At 45.3% G+C, this 20,615-nt stretch overlaps 1 protein-coding gene across 3 annotated transcripts in view; it reads left to right on the top strand.

Annotated features, from left to right (window-relative positions):
* The first annotated feature begins 892 nt into the window (after positions 1-892).
* Positions 893-20,615, top strand: part of LOC122934756 (zinc finger protein OZF-like) — a 225,322-nt gene continuing 205,599 nt past the window's right edge. For 2 of the 3 annotated variants that reach the window (XM_044290442.1, XM_044290441.1), the window contains exons 1-4: positions 893-945; positions 15,247-15,382; positions 15,495-15,662; positions 15,746-15,898. In XM_044290442.1, the coding sequence (XP_044146377.1) occupies positions 15,275-15,382; positions 15,495-15,662; positions 15,746-15,898 (429 nt within the window). In that variant the 5' untranslated portion in view covers positions 893-945; positions 15,247-15,274. The remainder of the gene's footprint in view (positions 946-15,246; positions 15,383-15,494; positions 15,663-15,745; positions 15,899-20,615) is intronic. The other variant, XM_044290444.1, reaches the window with a different exon arrangement.

The raw sequence follows: 20,615 nt of genomic DNA, 5'->3' as shown, positions 1-20,615 counted from the left end.
GTCTGTGTGAGAGAGGGGGAACCATGGAGAGCGGTCTGTGTGAGAGAGGGGGAACCATGGGGAGCGGTCTGTGTGAGAGAGAGGGAAACCATGGGGAGCGGTCTGTGTGAGAGAGGGGGAACTATGGGGACCTGTCTGTGTGAGAGAGGGGAACCATGGGGAGCGGTCTGTGTGAGAGAGGGGGAACCATTGGGAGCTGTCTGTGTGAGAGAGGGGAACCATGGGGAGCGGTCTGTGTGAGAGAGGGAGGGGAACCATGGGGAGAGGGCTGTGTGAGAGAGGGGGAACCATGGGGAGCGGTCTGTGTGAGAGAGGGGGAATCATGGGTACAGGTCAGTATGAGATAGGAGGAACCATGGGGAGCGGTCTGTGTGAGAGAGGGGGAACCATGGGGAGCGGTCTGTGTGAGAGAGGGGGAACCATGGGGAGCGGTCTGTGTGAGAGAGGGGGAACCATGGGGAGCGGTCTGTGTGAGAGAGGAGGAACCATGGGGAGCGGTCTGTGTGAGAGAGAGGGAACCATGGGGAGCGGTCTGTGTGAGAGAGGGGGAACCATGGGAGCGGTCTGTGTGAGAGAGAGGGGGAACCATGGGGAGCGGTCTGTGTGAGAGAGGGGGAACCATGGGGAGCGGTCTGTGTGAGAGAGGGGGAACTATGGGGAGCGGTCTGTGTGAGAGCGGAGGAACCATGGGGAGCGGTCTGTGTGTGAGAGGGGGAACCATGGGGAGCATTCTAGTCTCTTCTGTATGTTGGAGGAGGCTACACAAACATATATAGATGTTGAATCCTAGTCATTACAGGACCTTTGATGATGTCATGGTCATGTGATCAGTCACATGAGGGGAGGAGTAAAGTAGTGGAGGTGTTTCACTGTGCAGCACTTCCTGTCATGTGACCAGTGTGACGTCATCGCAGGTCCTGCAGCCCCAGGAGGTGAGATCTGCAGGTCAGTTATTGGTCTTGGTTCTGGGTTTATTAGAATGGAGCGGTTCTATAGGTGATATATAGCAGGTCCAGCCAGCAGGGGGCAGCACCGGCCATAGAGAGTCTCTGCTCACAGGAGGGGAGTTCTCCTCAGACATGTCTGCTCTCCCCCTGGAATATTAGAAGACCCCCGACCCCTGTAAGAGGGGCTGTTCTCCTGGATTAGAGGGGTCTTCCATCACACAATGTTCTGTGATATCACTAGGATATGGAGTCAGTGTGTGATCGGTGGGGACAACCTCTTCTAGATGAAGGGGCTGCAGCGCTGTGTCCTCTCCTCACTGTCCCTGCACAGCGGAGGCCGGAGCTCTAATGAGCAGGGACTGTGGAGGAGACTCAGCAGTAAAGCAGCTCTGCAGCCCCTTCATTCTCAGGATTAGTGGGGTCCTGATAGAGACGAGCCCCCACCTACCGCACACGGATGACCAGTCCTAGCGATAGAACCTCACGTTATGTGACGGGAATAGCCCTTTAATGCTGGTGATATTGGGGGTTCAGTGATGGCCGCAGGGATTGGGGTTTGCATAGTTGGGGGTAACTAATTGCACACACATGTGATAGTAACAAACCTGCAGCTGTGCGAGCAGCAGGACAAACCCCGGATCCATCACTGGCCCCGGAGCAGAACTCCAGCTATTAGAGGAAAGAGGCGACTGACAGGACGGGGACAGGGCTTCTCTTTATCTCCTTCCTGACCTGCGCTGATGATGGACATATTGGTGGATCTGGTGGCTGCTGTCGATGCTCTTGTGAGATCAGCAGGAGTCCGTCTGTATTCGGCTTATTTCACACGAGCGATACGGATTGTGTCAGGAGCTGAGAAAACGGATGGTTTTACACACAAGGGCAATCAGTGTTGTCTGTGATAGGAGAGCGTTCACTGTTTCCATTTAAAAAAGAAAAAATACAAAATAATATCAATGTGACTGCAACAACCCAAAGTATAATGTACAGGGGCGCACCACCATAGAGGCCAGGTGAGGTGATCACCTCAGGTAGGGGCAAGAGGGGGACAGCGGAAAGGCCATGGTCAATGAGCGCTTTCCTTGTAGTGAAGGGGTTAGGTTAAGAAATTGGCATGGGCGGGGGGGGGGGGGGGGGGGGGAGCGCCATTTAATTTTTTGCCTCAGGCAGCAGAAAAGGCTAGGTGCACACCTGTTCTGTCAGAGAAGAAATGGAAGCAAATGGCCTCTTAACAAGCTCTGCCTCTAATGCCACCAGATGTAAGGCAGCTCTCCTATAAGTCAATGTTCAACCCTTTAAATAAGCCTTGAGACATGACTCGGATATTAAATAAGCCAGCATCTCATCTGCAGACAGGTCTTTCGTTGTAGCCAGTGCAGAGCAGAGAGTACTGGCTTAAAGGGGTTGTCCGGGATTGATGACATTTGTTTAATAGCCCCAAAGTCACCTTAAGTGTATAAATATCTGAGTGTTACCTTTATTTTTCTAATGTGATCCCCGATTCATCCAAATTGCGAAGATTTTCTAAATGTGAGTGACAAACCGGGCTCCTTTGTGGAGAGTGAAGCCTCTTCCTCGGCTTCGCAAGGAGCCCAGTGACGTCACAGGCACACAAGGGCGTTCTGCAGAGCGCAGGGAGGGAGGTAAGTAAGCGGTAACTGGCAGCGCTAGGTAACGCCCCTCTGGGCCGGTGACATCACCGGGCATTCGGGAGCATTATCCTCTGAAGAAGGAGGCAGAGAACTGTGCTATTTAGCATAGTCCACGCCTCCCATCTACATTACATATGAGTGGCAGGAGGCGGAATAGCAACGAGGGGGAGGGGTACACGGAGGAGTGGAGTGCTGTGACATGTAGCCTGGCAGCGGCGATGCTGCGCTGCGCAGCCGGAGATGACGTAACCCTGTTTCAGAAATGTAAACATTCCGTGGGGGAAGGTAGCAGCACCGGAGAAGTGCTGGGAATATTGAAAACAAGACAAGGTGATATTGCATGTTTAAAAAAATGTGTTTGATCCCGGACAACCCCTTTAACCGCCTCCGGACCGCCTAACGCAGGATCGCGGTCCGGAGGCGGCTGTCCCAGGCACAGTCACGCATATACGCGTCATCCCGCGAGACTTACTGTGAACGCGCACACACAGGCGCGCGCGCGTTCGCAGGATCGGAAGGTAAGAGAGTGGATCTCCAGCCTGCCAGCGGCGATCGCTCGCTGGCAGGCTGTAGATGCGATTTTTTTTTTTAACCCCTAACAGGTATATTAGACGCTGTTTTGATAACAGCGTCTAATATACCTGCTACCTGGTCCTCTGGTGGTCTCTTTTGCTTGGATCGACCACCAGAGGACACAGGCAGCTCAGTAAAGTAGCACCAAACACCACTACACTACACTACACCCCCCCTGTCACTTATTAACCCCTGATCACCCCATATAGACTACCTGATCACCCCCTGTCATTGATCACCCCCCTGTCATTGATCACCCCCCTGTTAGGCTCCATTAAGATGTCCGTATGTGTTTTTTACGGATCCACGCATCCATGGATCGGATCCGCAAAACTCATATGGACGTCTGAATAGAGCTTTACAGGGGGGTGATCAATGACATATACCCATGCTGGGTGAGATAAATATCTTGGTCAAATGCTAACTTTGTATAAAAAAATTGGAAAAGTTGTCTTTTGCCGAGATATTTCTCTCACCCAGCATGGGTATATGTAAAATGACACCCCAAAACACATTCCCCAACTTCTCCTGAGTACGGCGATACCAGATGTGTGACACTTTTTTGCAGCCTAGGTGGGCAAAGGGGCCCACAATCCAAAGTGCACCTTTCGGATTTCACAGGCCATTTTTTACACATTTTGATTTCAAACTACTTCTCACACATTAGGGCCCCTAAAATGCCAGGGCAGTATAACTACCCCACAAGTGACCCCATTTTGGAAAGAAGACACCCCAAGGTATTTCTTGATGGGCATAGTGAGTTCATGGAAGTTTTAATTTTTTGTCACACGTTAGTGGAGTATGAGACTTTGTAAGGAAAAAATTAATTTAAAAAATCATCATTTGCCGCTAAGGCTACTTTCACACTAGCGCTTGATCGGATCCGTTCTGAACGGATCCGATCATATTAATGCAGACGGAGGCTCCGTTCAGTACGGATCCGTCTGCATTAATAACTTAGAAAATTTTCTAAGTGCGCAAGATGCCTGAGCGGATCCGTTCAGACTTTCAATGTAAAGTCAATGGGGGACGGATCCGCTTGAAGATTGAGCCATATGGTGACCTCTTCAAGCGGATCCGTTCCCATTGACTTACATTGTAAGTCTGGACGGATCCGCACGCCTCCGCACGGCCAGGCGGACAGCTGAACGCTGCAAGCAGCGTTCAGCTGTCCGCCTGTCCGTGCGGAGGCGAGCGGAGCGGAGGCTGAACGCCGCCAGACTGATGCAGTCTGAGCGGACCCGCTCCATTCAGACTGCATCAGGGCTGGACGGAGGCGTTCGGGTCCGCTCGTGAGCCCCTTCAAGCGGAGCTCACGAGCGGACCAACGAACGCTAGTGTGAAACTAGCCTAACTTGTGACAAAAAATAAAAAGTTCTATGAACTCACTATGCCCATAAGCGAATACCTTAGGGTGTCTACCTTCTGAAATGGGGTAATTTGTAAGGGTTTTTCTACTGTCTGGGCATAGTAGAACCTCAGGAAACATGACAGGTGCTCAGAAAGTCAGAGCTGCTTCAAAAAGCGGAAATTCAAATTTTTTTACCATAGTATGTAAACGCTATAACTTTTACCCAAACAATTTTTTTATCAAAGACATGTAGAACAATAAATTTAGAGAAAAAATTATATATAGATGTCGTTTTTTTAAAAAAATTGTACAACTGAAAGTGAAAAATGTCATTTATTTGCAAAAATTTCGTGAAATTTCGATTAATAACAAAAAAAGTAAAAATGTCAGCAGCAATGAAATACCACCAAATGAAAGCTCTATTAGTGAGAATAAAAGGAGGTAAAATTCATTTGGGTGGTAATTTGTATGACCGAGCAATAAACGGTGAAAGTAGTGTAGTGCCGAAGTGTAAAAAGTGGTCTGGTCATTAAGGGTGTTTAAGCTAGGGGAGCTGACGTGGTTAACTGGGTGAAAGGCCCAAGTCAGGATTTGGAGGGCACTATCTCTTCTAGGGGAGAGAGCGCCTTAATCTGCGTGAGGAGACTTATGGGCCATACAGGCTCCTCTGGAATTACATGGAAAAGAAATGATGCGTTTTCATCCCCATTGGTCTGGATGAGTTGTTCGGAGCGTCAGTTGCGCTCGGTTTGTGTCGGTTTCATCAGGTTTCAGTTATTTATATTCCAGGAAACGTAATGGAAACATGGCTGACAACAGCGAGGTCTATTAATGATGGAGAGAAACGGAAGGTGCTCTGCTTGGAACCGTCTTCCAATGACATAATGCCAGGATTGCTGTTTTTTGGTCATTATCCCTTTAAAAAAATTGCATAAAAAAAATGATAGTGTTGTGTGTACCCCAGATAGGTACCCATGATACCATCAACTCTCCCCCATAACTCCCCCTCCCCCACTGCTCTATTCATGGAAGAATAGGTAAGTTGTCGTTCTCAGTACAAAGCGACACAAAAACAAACAAATGTTTTTCCAGAAAGTGTCTTACCTGTAAAGAACAATTATTAAACCCTGATATAAACATGGTGTTGCTGCAATCATTGTATTCCACAGAGTAATGTAAAGGAAACCTGTCATCAACCTTATGCTGCCCGTACTAAGTAAGTTGATTTCAGCGTCTGTCATTTAAAAGTAAGGCTACTTTCACACTAGCGTTCGGGGCTCCGCTTGTGAGTTCCGTTTGAAGGCTCTCACAAGCGGCCCGAACGCATCCGTCCAGCCCTAATGCATTCTGAGTGGACGCGGATCCGCTCAGAATGCATCAGTCTGGCAGCGTTTGGCCTCTGCTCAGCAGGCGGACACCTGAACACCGCTTGCAGCGTTCGGATGTCTGCCTGGCCGTGCGGAGGCAAACGGATCCGTGCAGACTTACAATGTAAGTCAATGGGGAAGGATCTGTTTGAAGTTGACACAATATGGCTCAATTTCAAACGGATCCGTCCCCCATTGACTTTCAATGTAAAGTCTGGACGGATCCGTCTGACTAACTTTCACACTTAGAATTTTTTCTGAAATATAATGCAGACGGATCCGTTCTGAACGGATCCCATCGTCTGCATTATAGGAGCGGATCCGTCTGTGCAGACACCAGACGGATCCGCTCCGAACACTAGTGTTAAAGTAGCCTTAGTGGTTGCTGAAAACCAACCTCACAATCATTGCAGACTGGGCCTAGAAAAGAGTCCCGGCCACCTGAGAAGAGTCCTGGTTATTTATAAATTCCTGCTCTCCTGCTGATGACTGACGGCTTCTACCTAGTTTTCTCCCTTTCTCTCTAAGAGAGAACTGCCAATCATCAGCAGGTGGGTGAGCATGCGGGAGATTAGGAATAACCAGGACTCTTCTCAGGTAGATCTGACTCTTTTCCAGGCCCCGTCTGCAATGATTACGATGCTGGTTCTCAGCAACCACTTACTTTTAGCTCATGAAATCAGCATTTCTGTCTGTATTTTATGCTGCCCTCAGTCAGATCAGCATAAAGTTGATAACAGGTTCCCTTTATGGGGTTAATCAGAACCCCCATGTTGTTTCCCCATAGATGACTATTTACAGCGCTGGTGACGCTAGTTATCTGTGCATCTGTAGTTATATATAGTGTTGGGCGCGAATATACGAATCGCAAATTTTAATTGCGAATATCGCCACTGCAAAGAATTAAAATATAGTGATATATATTCGTATTCTCTAATATTAATTTTTTTTTTTTTTCCATCAGTAATTTCCCTTCTTCTGTCACCGCCAGTTCTGTGAGAAGGTCTGGCAGAAGTTCTTCTCTACCTCTTGCATGAAGTTCTTTGTTTTGGTTTCACTTTGTCATCTCCTTTCCTTCTCCCAGCTGTCATCTATTTGCACTGATTGTCTCCCTTTATATTCCCTCCCATACTGCCTCACTTTGCGGTTCATACTTCTTCCTTGATGAGTTGTTCACTGCTGGATGCTCCTTCTCCTGATTCCTCAGATAAGTCTGTTTTCTTTATTTGTGTTTACTTGCTGGCTTGATTGTAGGTGACCCTGGCTCCATCCGTGTTAAGTGCAGGGAGCCGGGGGTCGTGTCCCCTCACTATTATATGGTTTTCGGGTGTCAGATAGTATAAGGTACGTGGACATGCAATCGTCTACCATAAAGATCTTTGCATGGGCATAGCAGTCAGGGAGAGCTCTAGGGGTTTTATAGGGCTCACCCATATGCCAGTCGGATGTTTATTTATAAGTTCCAGCTTTCTGCAACACCATCCGTGACATTATAACTGTGTGTCTCAGTTTCAGGTGACCGGTTCTGCTTGCGTTCATGGAGTTTGTTCTGAGCCTAAGATCTCGCTTCCGGATACGTTCTCCGGGGGTAGTTAGAATTTTGTTCGCTTTAGAGAGGCTTGCAAACGCCATTTTCGCTGCCGGTCGGCAGGGGAACCTCCGATCGGTGGATGAATTTTTTTGTAGCGCTGGGGCAGATATATGATGACCCGGATCATATTGTTCTGGCTGAATCTAAACTACGTCTTTTATGCCAGAGTAAACAGTCCGCAGAGATATATTGTTCAGAATTTCGGAGATGGGCAGCTGATACTGGTTGGAATGATGCTGCACTCCGAAGTCAATTTTGCCATGGTCTTTTGGAAAGATTGAAAGATGCATTTGCTTTTCATGAGAGACCAGCCTCGTTAGAATCTGCTATGTCTCTAGCTGTTCGTATTGACAGGCGTCTTAGAGAGAGAGGAGAGATCACTCCTTCCTGTCATATTCAGTCCAAGGACAGTGGGGCTGTCTCGTTCAGTGCGCAGGGGTCTCAGTCTCTCTCAATCCCCTCTGAGGAGGAGGCCATGCAGCTGGGTTTGCTTGCCTCTGATAGTAGAGGATTCAGCTCTCAGAAGAGGGTTTGTTTCTGTTGTGGGGGTATAAATCATTTGGCTGTTGCCCCTCTAGGAGATTCATGGAGTTTTCTGGGGGTAATAAAACAAAAAGAAAAAACCCCTATAAAAACTTTTCTATTTGCTACTATTGGCAAGGTTGATGCGGAAATTGAAGGTTTGCCATTTACTTGTAGTTCCCGTTTTCTTCTACCTGCCAGGGTGGCGCTAGACAGCAAGAACATTGTTTGTGAGATTTTTGTAGATAGTGGAGCAGCTGTCAATCTCATTGATAATCAATTTGCAATAACGCATGGTTTCCAGGTGTGCACTTTGGAAAAGGATATACCTGTTTTTGCTATCAATTCCGCTCCACTTTCTCAAAGATCGTTAAAGGGCATAGTTCACAATATCCGTTTGACTGTGGGTGACGCTCATGTTGAGGATATGTCATGTTTCGTCCTTAGCGGGTTGCCTACTCCTCTTGTGTTGGGGCTACCCTGGCTCACTAAACATAACCCCACCATTGATTGGCAAGCGAGGCAAATAAATGGTTGGAGTGAGTTTTGCAGAGAGAATTGCCTCACGACATCTGTTTCAGAGGTTTCTACCAAGACTGTGCCATCTTTTCTCTCTGAATTTTCGGATGTGTTTTCCTAGAGTGGTGTCCAGGAGTTGCCCCCTCACCGGGAGTACGACTGCCCTATTAATCTCATCCCAGGCGCCAAACTGCCAAAATCACGTTTATACAATCTCTCCCAACCTGAAAGAGTCGCTATACGTACTTATATCTCTGAGAGCCTAAGAAAGGGACACATCCGACCCTCGAAGTCACCTGTTGCCGCTGTTTTTTTTTTTTGTTAAGAAAAAAGATGGTTCTTTCTGGATTTCAGGGAGCTGAACCGTATCACAATTCGTGACCCATATCTGCTTCCTCTGATCCCGGACCTGTTTAACCAGATCGTTGGGGCTAAGGTTTTTTCTAAGTTGGATTTAAGAGGGGCTTACAATCTAGTCAGGGTCAGGGAAGGGGGTACATTTTTCTTCGTGGTCGGTAGATGTGCCTAAAGCCTTTTCTAGTATCAAAGAGAGTTTTGCTTCCGCTCCCATTTTGGTACAACCTGATGTCTCTCTACCTTTTTATTATTGAGGTGGACGCTTCTGAGGTGGGTGTGGGTGCGGTCTTATCTCAGGGTCCCTCTCCTGCCAAATGGCGACCGTGTGCCTTTTTCTCAAGGAAACTCTCCTCTGCAGAGAGAAATTACGATGTGGGAGATAGGGAGTTGTTGGCCATCAAATTAGCTTTTGAGGAATGGCACCATTGGTTAGAGGTAGCCAGACACCCTATTACCGTGTTTACAGACCATAAGAATCTTGCGTACTTGGAATCGGCCAAGCGTCTGAACCTGAGACAGGCCAGATGGTCTTTGTTCTTTTCTAGATTTAATTTTGTTGTTACGTTCCGCCCTGGGGTTAAAAATGTGAAGGCGGATGCCCTGTCAGGTTGTTTTCCGGGAGGGGGGAACTTTGGAGACCCGGGTCCCATTTTGGCTGAAGGGGTGGTCGTCTCTGCTCTTTATCCTGATTTAGAGGCAGAGGTTCAGGCAGCCCAGGCAGAGGCTCATGATCTTTGCCCCTCTGGGAGGTTTTTTGTGCCTCTCGCTTTACGACACAAGGTTTTTAAGGAGCACCACGATACTGTCCTTGCTGGGCACCCGGGGAGCAGAGTGGATCTCATTGCTCGGAGATTCTGGTGGCCGGCTCTTCATAAGACGGTTGAGGGGTTTGTGGCAGCCTGTGAAACGTGCGCTCGTGCCAAGGTCCCTCATTCACGGCCATCGGGTTCTCTCCTCCCGTTACCCATTCCTTCCCGCCCTTGGACGCATCTGCCATGGACTTCATTACGGACCTGCCTCGTTCCTCAGGGAAGACTGTGATTCTGGTAGTAGTGGACCGTTTTAGCAAAATGGCGCATTTCATTCCCTTTCCTGGGTTACCCAATGCTAAGACGCTGGCGCAAGCAATTGTTGATCACATTGTTAAATAGCATGGCATTCCTTCAAACATCGTTTCTGATAGGGGCACGCAATTTGTTTCCAGATTCTGGAAGGCCTTCTGTTCTCGCTTGGGGGTTCGATTATCGCTCTCTTCTGCTTTTCACCCGCAGTCGAATGGTCAGACCGAACGCGTCAATCAGAATCTGGAGACATATATGCGCTGTTTTGTGGCGGAGAATCAGGAGGATTGGTGTTCTTTTTTTGTCCCTTGCTGAGTTTGCTTTAAATAACCGTCGCCAGGAGTCCTCTGATGAGTCACCAGTTTTTGGTGCATATGGGTTTCATCCGCAGTTTGGGACATTCTCTGGAGAGGGGTCTACTGGTTTACCTGATGAGGAGAGATTTTCCTTGTCTTTGTCATTTATTTGGCAAAAAGATTCAGGGTAATCTGAAGAGGATGAGTGAGAGATATAAGTGTGTGGTGGATATGAGATTGTTGTTGATGGTAATCTTGAATTTCAGGTCTCTAGGATTGTGGATTCTCGCATTATCCGCGGTTCTCTCCAGTACCTCGTTCATTGGGAGGGTTATGGTCCTGAGGAGAGGATGTGGGTCCCAGTGACGGACATTAAGGCCACTCGTCTCATCAGGGCTTTCCATAGGTCCCATCCTGAGAAGGTGGGCTCTGAGTGTCCGGAGTCCACTCGTAGAGGGAGGGGTACTGTCACAACCAGACATCTGAGAAGCTCTGACAGATGCCTTTCAGAACCTCCTCCTTGAGCTTTCTTTGTTTTGGTTTTCAGTTCCTCATCTTGTTAGCCTCTCTCAGCTGTCTTGTAGTTGGACTGATTGCATCCCTTTAAATTCCTCCCCATAATGCATTAGTGTGCGGTTTATACAACTTCCTGGAGTAAGGCCACTTGTCTCATCAGGGCTTTCCATAGGTCTCATCCTGAGAAGGTGGGCTCTAAGTGCCCGGAGTCCGCCCGTAGAGGGAGGGGTACCGTCACCGCCAGCTCTGTGAGAAGATCTGTTAGACGTTCTTCGCTACCTCTTGCATGAAGTTCTTTGTTTTCGTTTCACTTTGTCATCTCCTTTCCTTCTCCCAGCTGTCATCTATTTGCACTGATTGTCTCCCTTTATATTCCCTCCCATACTGCCTCACTTTATGGTTTATACTTCTTCCTGGATGAGTTGTTCACTGCTGGATGCTCCTTCTCCTGATTCCTCAGATAAGTTTGTTTTCTTTATTTGTGTTTGCTTGCTGGCTTGATTGTAGGTGACCCTGGGTCGTTCCAGACATTGTTCAGAAGAACAGCGTACCTTGATTTAAAAGTTGATTGGAGAGGGGAAAACATATAAAGAAGTGCATAAAATGATAGGCTGCTCAGCTAAAATGATCGCAAATGCTTTAAAATGGCAACCAAAACCTGAAAGACGAGGAAGAAAGCGAAAAACTACCATTCGAATGGATAGAAGAATAGACAAAATGGCAAGGACTCAGCCAACAATCAGCTCCAGGAAGATCAAAGAAGGTCTAAACATTACCTCTGAGTATTGTTATATTTAGAAGACGCCTGTGTGAAGCCAAGCTATCTGCAGGAAGCCCCCGCAAAGTTCCACTGTTGAAAAAAGACATGTGCTGAAGAGGTTACAATTTGCCAAAGCGCACATTGACTGGTCTAAAGAGAAATGGCGCAACATTATGTGGACTGATGAAAGTAAGATTGTTCTTTTTGGGTCTAGTGGCTGGAGACAGTTTGTCAGATGACCCCCAAAAACTGAATTCAAGCCACAGTACACTGTGAAGACAGTGAAGCATGGTGGGCAAGGATCATGATATGGGGATGTTTCTCATACTACGGTGTTGGGCCTATTTATCGCATACCAGGGATCATGGATCAGTTTGAATACATCAGAATACTTGAAGAGGTCATGCTGCCTTATAGTGAAGAGGAAATGCCCTTGAAATAGGTGTTCCAACAAGACAACGACCCCAAACACACCAGTAAACGTGCAACATCTTGGTTCCAGACCAACAAGATTGACGTTATGGAGTGGCCAGCCCAATCCCCGGATCTTAATCCAATAGAAAACTTGTGGGGCGACATCAAAAGTGCCGGCAAAACCAAGAAATAGAGAAGAACTGTGGAATGTAGTCCAATCATCCTGGGCTGGAGAACCTGGTCACAGGGGCCAGAAGGTGGTGACTCCGAGCAACACAGACGTCCAGCAGTTCTCAGAGACAGCGGTTATACAACTAAATATTAGTGAAGTGATTCAAAGGAAAGCAAAATCCTCAAACATTTTTCAGTTATATAGTGAATGTTTGAGTTTGTAAAGAAGAATACAAACACTGCTATTTTATTGAACAGTCTAATATTCACTTTTCTTAAAAAAAATTTAGAGGAACAACACGAATTTGATATATTTTTCTTCATGTTTTGATTTGGAATAGAATAACTACTGTGAAGTTGCACGTATTGCGCAAAAATATGCGCATCATTAATTGCCGATTTGCGCAATCGCTAATATATTGGAGTAGGATTGTTGCGATACCAAAATTAAGATTCAGTTTCGATACCATAAAAAAGCATTGCGATACTCGATAGCACACCAAAAAAGCCACGTGCATTCCGCATTTAAAAAAATGGCGAATCGCACATTTTTATTTATTTTTTCTGTTCCGGTGTTCACCGCATAGGAGATTTTTTAAAAATATTTTATTAGTTTGGACTTTTCAGACGTGGCAATATGTGATATGTTTATTTATTGTTTATATATTTTCTATGTAAAATTGCGAAAGGGGGTGATTTATACTTTTTTATTTAATAACTATTTCCCCCCTTAGGGGCTAGAACCTGGAATCTTACATTGGAGCAATGGGGAGGAGAGTGACGTTTTTCTCCCTGGGCGTTCCTTCTCCCTGGCTGTAGCGCTGTCCAATCAAAGAACAGAGCGTCACGGCCAGGGAGAAAAAAATACTCACCTTGTCCCTGGCTGTGACGCTCTGCGCTTTGATTGGACAGTGCTACAGCCAGGGAGAAGGAACGCCCATTGAGAAAAAGAGCAGTCTCCTCCCCATTACTCCGATGCTAGCAATTAGCATACAGAGTGGGAGAATATACCAGGGTCCACAGCGGGCGAACGGAGCGGCGCCCAGGGATAATAGTAAGTGCAGTGAGGTCCCTGGGTGCTGCTCTACATATCCTGATAGTTAGTTTACAATGTTTGGAACCATGAAAGATCCTCTACTATCATTGGTGGCACAGTGCGCCCGCCCCTCCTCCGCCCCTCTCCCTTCTTATTGGCAGCAGTGGCGGCACAGGGGGGAGGGAGAGAGTGACTCCTCCCCTGTGCTGCTGAGGGAACATGAGCGCGCTGACAGCAGCATACCCATGTTCTCTGATGCTAGGCAGCGCAGTAGCGCACCCTAGTATCAATAAATGTCAAATCCCAGTATCATATCGATACCGGGACAAAAGTATTGATTGGGTATCGATATTTTGATACCTGCAACAACCCTATATTGGAGCATTCTCTCTGCATGAAAAGCTATTGTAATGTTCTGCCGTGCCAACGATTTTCTCCAGTCTCGGGACACTTGTAGCAGCTTGAAAAATGTAGCAACAGTGACCCACGCCTGTATTGTGCACGCAATCTGCGCATATTACATTGGCAATCTTCGCCATTAAGAAAATAATCGCAAATTCTCGAATATATGATGAATATTCGCCCAAATATTTGCAAAATATAGCAAATTCGAATATTGCCCCCTGCCGCTCATCACTGGTTATATAATACAGGTGTGTAGACCGCTATAGTGTAAGGATCTATATACCTGTGTGTCCATAGACATGTAATGGGGCTGATTGTATTACTAAACATTAACCCCTTCAGCAACCTGCAATTTTCCATTTTTGCATTTTCGTTTGGTTACTACCAGCCTTTCCGGAGACAATACTTTTGAAAAGCCCAAGGACGGAGAATATCAGCTCCAGTTTTTTTACACTAAGCCACGCCTCTAACTCCACCCAACCCTCGATCTCGCCTAGTCCCCTCGGTGCCCCCCGCACAGTAGAATGCACCCCTGGAGCCTCACACTGTTAGGGTTTGACCCTAATTTATTGAAAAGTGATGGTGCAGAGGATAAGGAACAGTTCAGGTTCAGCATACGGTAACGCAGCAGATGGATTTGGAATCTTTTTGAATGAATGCAACAAAACGGGCAGAGTCTAAGGATTGAAGCAGACCTGTGGTCACACTGCTATGGAGCAGAGCTGGAGTAGTTGAACTGTGGCTTGGCTCAGAGCATTACAATGCAGAGGTGAACGTAGCATGTAGACTGGCAACAAGTCCAGACGGGAATCTACATGGCGGGCAGAGTGGCATCAGGCACAGATAGGCAGGTTAGCACCGGAGAACGTAGACCGCCCCCTGTGAGCCGGTCATGCGCACAGCTGTAAGTCTTGCGGGCCGCAAAACATGCATCCGCAAAAAAAACAACTGATGACAGTTTGACGTCCGTGTGGCATCGCGTTTAGTTTTTTGCGGATGCATTGTAACAACATACAGACATACCATAAGAATACATACAGTCTGACATACAGACACGGAATGCACATGCAGCCATTTCCGTTTTTTCAAGCCCTGTTGAATTAAATGGTTCCGCATACGGACCTGTAAAAAAACGTAACGGACATGTATAAAAAATACGTTTGTGTGCATGAGCCCTAACACCCACAGTAGTTATTCCCCTTAGTGATGCCTTCACAGTAGCATGCCCCATTAATGCCCGTTTCACAGGAGTGATGTTCCCGGGAATGGACACAGTAAAAAATACGTTTGTGTGCATGAGCCCTAAGAGTGACCCCTTTAGGCCACCTGCACACGTTGCGGAATACGTGCAGTGCCAACAAAGTGTATGAGGAGACACAAATCTCATGTACAGTCTGCAGATTGTTTCAGTGCGGAACTTGACCTGCAGTGAAGATTTCCAAATCCGTAGAAATTGCGGATATGGTTCAAAAAGGCACATTAATCCACACAGAAATTCATACAGATCTTTTGTGAGATCACCCGCATCATGTGCAGGCCGCCTTAGTGTTCCCCTCACCATAGTGCTGCGCCAGATTCATCTTTCTTCTGCACCACTTCCAGACATGAGCTTGACTTGTCCATCCACAATGCGTCCCTGACCTACAAGTCACTGACTGTGCACTCTTAACCTGCACTCATTCCTTCTGGTTTCCCTCATGTTTCTTAGGTTCAGGACTCTCTTCTTTTGAAAGACAATGGTCCTTTCCATCAATGACCCACCAAGGATGGAGAAGGACGGAGACCACATGGTTGCAAGGATATTAGACCTCACCCTGGAGATCATCTCCTTGATAACTGGAGAGGTAAGAGTCTCACATGACATCACTCTTATCTCTAGTAATAAACCAGGGAAATGACTGGAAAGGTGAAGGATTCTTAGAATCTCTGTAGTGATCGGCGTCTCCCCATACACAGGATTACACAGTAGTGAAGAAGTCATCTGGTGAGTGTGTGGCACCCCGTGTGTCAGGAGGATGGAGCAGGACCCAGAGCCCCATCACCGAGCCTCCACCTCATTCCCTGATACATGAGCAGAAGATCCTAGAACTTACCACCAGGATCACTGAGCTGCTGAGCGGAGAGGTGAGCGCTGCTGGGAATGCTGGGACATTATACCATAACACCAAGGGAGGGGTCTGGTAATGACTGTGTCCTTGTGTTGTCAGGTTCCTATAAGGTGTCAGGATGTCGCTGTCTATTTCTCCATGGAGGAGTGGGAGTATTTAGAAGGACACAAGGATCTGTACAAGGACAGAGACCACATGGCTGCGAGGATATTAGACCTGACCCTGGAGATCATCTCCTTGATAACCGGAGAGGTGAGAGTTTCACATGACATCACTCAGGGAAATCACTGGAAAGGTGAAGGATTCTTAACCACTTCCAAACCAGCCATTTACCCCCTTCCTGACCAGGCCTAATTTTTCAAATCTGACATGTGTCACTTTATGTGGTAATAACTTTGGAACCCTTTTACTTATCCAAGCCATTCAGAGACTGTTTTCTCATGACACATTGTACTTTGTTAATGGTAAATTTGAGTCAATACGTTTTACCTTTGTTTATTTAATAAAATCCAAAAGTTAACGAAAATTTGAAGAAAATCACTGTTTTCTAAATTTGAATTTCTCTGCTCTGAAGACAGATAGTGATACCTTATAAAATTCTCATTAGCATTTACCATATGTCTACTTTATGTTGGCATCATTTTGGTAATGTAATTTTAGTTTTTTAGGAGGTTAGAAGGTTTAGAATTTTAGAAGGACCAGTTCAGTTCTGAAGTCACTTTGAGGAGCTCACAAAATAAAAACCACCCATAAATTACCCCATTTTATAAACTGCACCCCTCAAACTATTCAAAACTGGCTTTAACCTGTTAAGTATTCCACAGGAATTAAAACAAAATAGATGTGAAATTTCAAAATTGCCCTTTTTTTTGCAAATTTTTATTTTAATACATTTTTCCTGTAACAATATCGAGGGTTAACAACAAAACAATCCTCCATATTTGTTGCCCTAAATCTTTAGTTCACAGAAACACCCCATATGTGGTCGTATACCGCTGTTTGGGCACACGACAGGGCACAGAAGGCAAGAAGCGCCATATGGTTTTTGATTGGCAGATTTTGCTAGAATGGTCTTAGTTGCGCCATGTTGCATTTGAAGAGACCCTGATGTACGCCCACAATAAAAAAAAAAAGTGACCCTATTTTGTAAACTACACCACCCAAGGAATTGTTAAGTGAGCACTTGACCCTACAGGCGTTTCATAGAGTTTATTACACTTGGCTATGAAAATGAGAAATTACATATTCTTTTTTCGATAACAGGAAAATATCCCACCACAATTTGCTAGCCATTTTTTTGAATGCAGTAAAACTCCAGTTGTGGTCATAAACTGTTATTTGGGGATATGCCAGGGCTTAGAAGGGAAGGAACGGCATCTGGATTTTTTAACATGGAATTTTCTGACATGGTTTTTAAGAGTGATGACTTTTATTTTTTTGTTGACTGAGCTGCGTGAGGGCTTATTTTTTGCGGGACAAGCTGTCGTTTTTATCGGCACTATTTTTGGGTACATTTGGCTTTCTGTTTGTTTTTTATCTCATTTTTTGGGAGGTGAAAACACAAAAAAAACCTGTTTGGTGTAATTTTTCTATATTTTTTCTTTTACACCATTCACTTGATTGGTTAGATCATGTGATATTTTTATAGATCCGGACGTTACAGATGTAACGATAGCAAATATTTTTTACGTTTTACCCAATATGAACATGTGTAGAAAAATAAAATCCCGTTTTTGTGTTGCCATGTTCTTAGAGACAAATTTTTTAATTTTTCTGGCTATATTTTTGTGCAGGGGCTTTTTTTTTTTTGCGGGATAAGGTGACGTTTTTATTGTTACCATTTTGGGGTGCATACAAATTTTTGATAGATTTTGATATAAACATTTTTGTGAGGTGACAGTTTTGGTATAATTTATATTTGTCTGTTTTTTACGCCGTTCACTTGATGCGGTTGATCATGTGATATTTTTGCAGAGCCAGATGTTATGGATGTGGCAATACCAAATATATCTATTTTTAATAAATTTTTTATACGTTTGACACAAGTATTTTTAGAAAAAAAGAGTTTTTGTGTTGCAATTTTCTTAGAGACATATTTTTTTAATTTTTCTGGCTATGGTCTTGTGTGGGAGCTCATTTTTTGCAGGATGAGGTGATGTTTTTATTGCTACCATTTTAGGATACTAACGACTTTTTGATCGATTTAACATGATGTTTTTTGGGAGGTGAGGTAACAAAAAAATCCGTTTTGGCATAATGTTACATTTTTTTTTATGGCGTTCACCTGATGGGCTACATCATGTGATATTTTTATAAAGCCGGTCGTTGCGGACGCAGTGATACCAAATATGTCTATTTTGTTTTATTTTATTCTTTACATTTTTTTTACATTTCTGACATGTGAATTTTTTTATTTTTTTTTTACACTTTGTGTCCCCCATAGGGTCATACAAGACCTCTGGGGGACATTAAACTTCACATTTTTTTCCCACTATTGATTTCTCCTGTAACTGGGGCTGACCTAGTAGCCCCGGTTATAGGGGGAATACATCCCCCAGAGAGGCTGTACAGCAGTATACTATACTGTACAGCCTGAGTGCAGGGCTGATCAAGGTCTGTGGAAGCGGCACATTGCTTCCTCAACTGTATACACAGCGCTCATTCAGCGGTCTCTGTCTTCTCTCTGGGGTGCCCTGATGTCACTGACAGCGGGCGCCCTGATGTCACCGATTAGCGTGCAGCTACTATCTCTGAATGGACCTTCCAAAACATTCATTCAGAGACCTACCCGACCGCCCAGGATGTTTATAGTCAATGAGCGGTCGGGAAGTGGTTAAAGAGGACCTGTCACCAAAAAATAAAATGCAATCTGAAAGTACCATCTTATAGAGCAGGAGAAGTCGAGCAGATTGATATATATTTTTGTGGGAAAAGATTCAGTAAAATCTGTAATTTATACATTTATATTTTTGCTTTTTCCTCTTCCTGTGAATACCGATCGGTACAGGAGGGAGGGGGACCAGTGATTGACAACTATCTCTTATGAACACTTATATACACAATGCTATCAATCACAGATACCCCCCCCCCCCCCCCCTGTACTGATGGGTATGCACAGAGCTGTAGAAATAAATGTACAAATTACTGGTTTTACAGATTTTTTTCTCACAAAAATATATATCAATCTGCTCTGCTCCTCCTGCTTTATAACATGGTGATGTCAGATTGCATTATACAGTCGTGGCCAAAAGTTTTGAGAATTACATAAATATTGGAAATTGGAAAAGTTGCTGTTTAAGTTTTTATAATAGCAATTTGCATATACTCCAGAATGTTATGAAGAGTGATCAGATGAATTGCATAGTCCTTCTTTGCCATGAAGATTAACTTAATCCCCAAAAAAACTTTCCACTGCATTTCATTGATGTCATTAAGGGACCTGCTGAGATCATATCAGTAATCGTCTTGTTAACTCAGGTGAGAATGTTGACGAGCACAAGGCTGGAGATCATTATGTCAGCTGATTGGGTTAAAATGGCAGACTTGACCTGTTAAAAGGAGGGTGATGCTTGAAATCATTGTTCTTCCATTGTTAACCATGGTGACCTGCAAAGAAACGCGCGCAGCCATCATTGCGTTGCATAAAAACGGCTTCACAGGCAAGGATATTGTGGCTACTAAGATTGCACCTCAATCAACAATTTATAGGATCATCAAGAACTTCAATTTTCAATTCTTGTTAAGAAGGCTTCAGGGCGTCCAAGAAAGTCCAGCAAGCGACAGGATCGTCTGCTAAAGAGGATTCAGCTGCGGGATCGGAGTGCCACCAGTGCAGAGCTTGCTTGTGTGAGCGCATCTGCACGCACAGTGAGGCGAAGACTTTTGGAAGATGGCCTGGTGTCAAGAAGGGCAGCAAAGAAGCCACTTCTCTCCCCAAAAAAACATCAGGGACAGATTGATCTTCTGCAGAAAATATGGTAAATGGACTGCTGAGGACTGGGGCAAAGTCATATTCTCTGATGAAGCCTCTTTTCGATTGTTTGGGGCATCAGGAAAAAGGCTTGTCCGGAGAAGAAAAGGTGAGCGCTACCATCAGTCCTGTGTCATGCCAACAGTAAAGCATCCTGAGACCATTCATGTGGGGTTGCTTCTCATCCAAGGGAGTGGGCTCACTCACAACTTTGCCCAAAAACACAGCCATGAATAAAGAATGGTACCAAAACACCATCCAACAGCAACTTCTTTCAACAATCCAACAACAGTTTGGTGAAGAACAATGCATTTTCCAGCACGATGGAGCACCGTGCCATAAGGCAAAAGTGATAACTAAGTGGCTCGGGGACCAAAACGTTGACATTTTGGGTCCATGGCCTGGAAACTCTCCAGATCTTAATCCCATTGAGAACTTGTGGTTAATCCTCAAGAGTCGGGTGGACAAACAAAAACCCACTAATTCTGACAAACTCCAAGAAGTAATTATGAAAGAATGGGTTGCTATTAATCAGGAATTGGCCCAGAAGTTGATTGAGAGCATGCCCAGTCGAATTGCAGAGGTCCTACAAAAGAAGGGCCAACACTGCAAATACTGACTCTTTGCATAAATGTCATCTAATTGTCGATAAAAGCCTTTGAAACGTATGAAGTGCGTGTAATTATATTTCACTACATCACAGAAACAACTGAAACAAAGATCGAAAAGCAGTTTAGCAGCAAACTTTGTGAAAACTAATATTTGTGTCATTCTCAAAACTTTTGGCCACGACGGTATTTTCTGGTGACAGGTCGTCTTTAAGGTGGATTTAGACAGGACGATTCTGCAGCAGATTGTCGGCCGATCGGTCAATGAAGGAGACCGCTGCATGTAAATGCAGCAATCTCCTTCACTGTATGTAGACTATTGCGATCCCTCCTCCTTATACAGAATCATGGTTTCTGAGGAGCAGATCGCTGTTTAGACCACATGATCTGC

This window comes from Bufo gargarizans, chromosome 4, assembly GCF_014858855.1.
Source record: "Bufo gargarizans isolate SCDJY-AF-19 chromosome 4, ASM1485885v1, whole genome shotgun sequence".
NCBI classification, from domain to species: Eukaryota; Metazoa; Chordata; class Amphibia; order Anura; family Bufonidae; genus Bufo; species Bufo gargarizans.
Note: the sequence above shows the minus strand (reverse complement) of the source record. Positions and strands in the feature narration are given on the sequence as shown.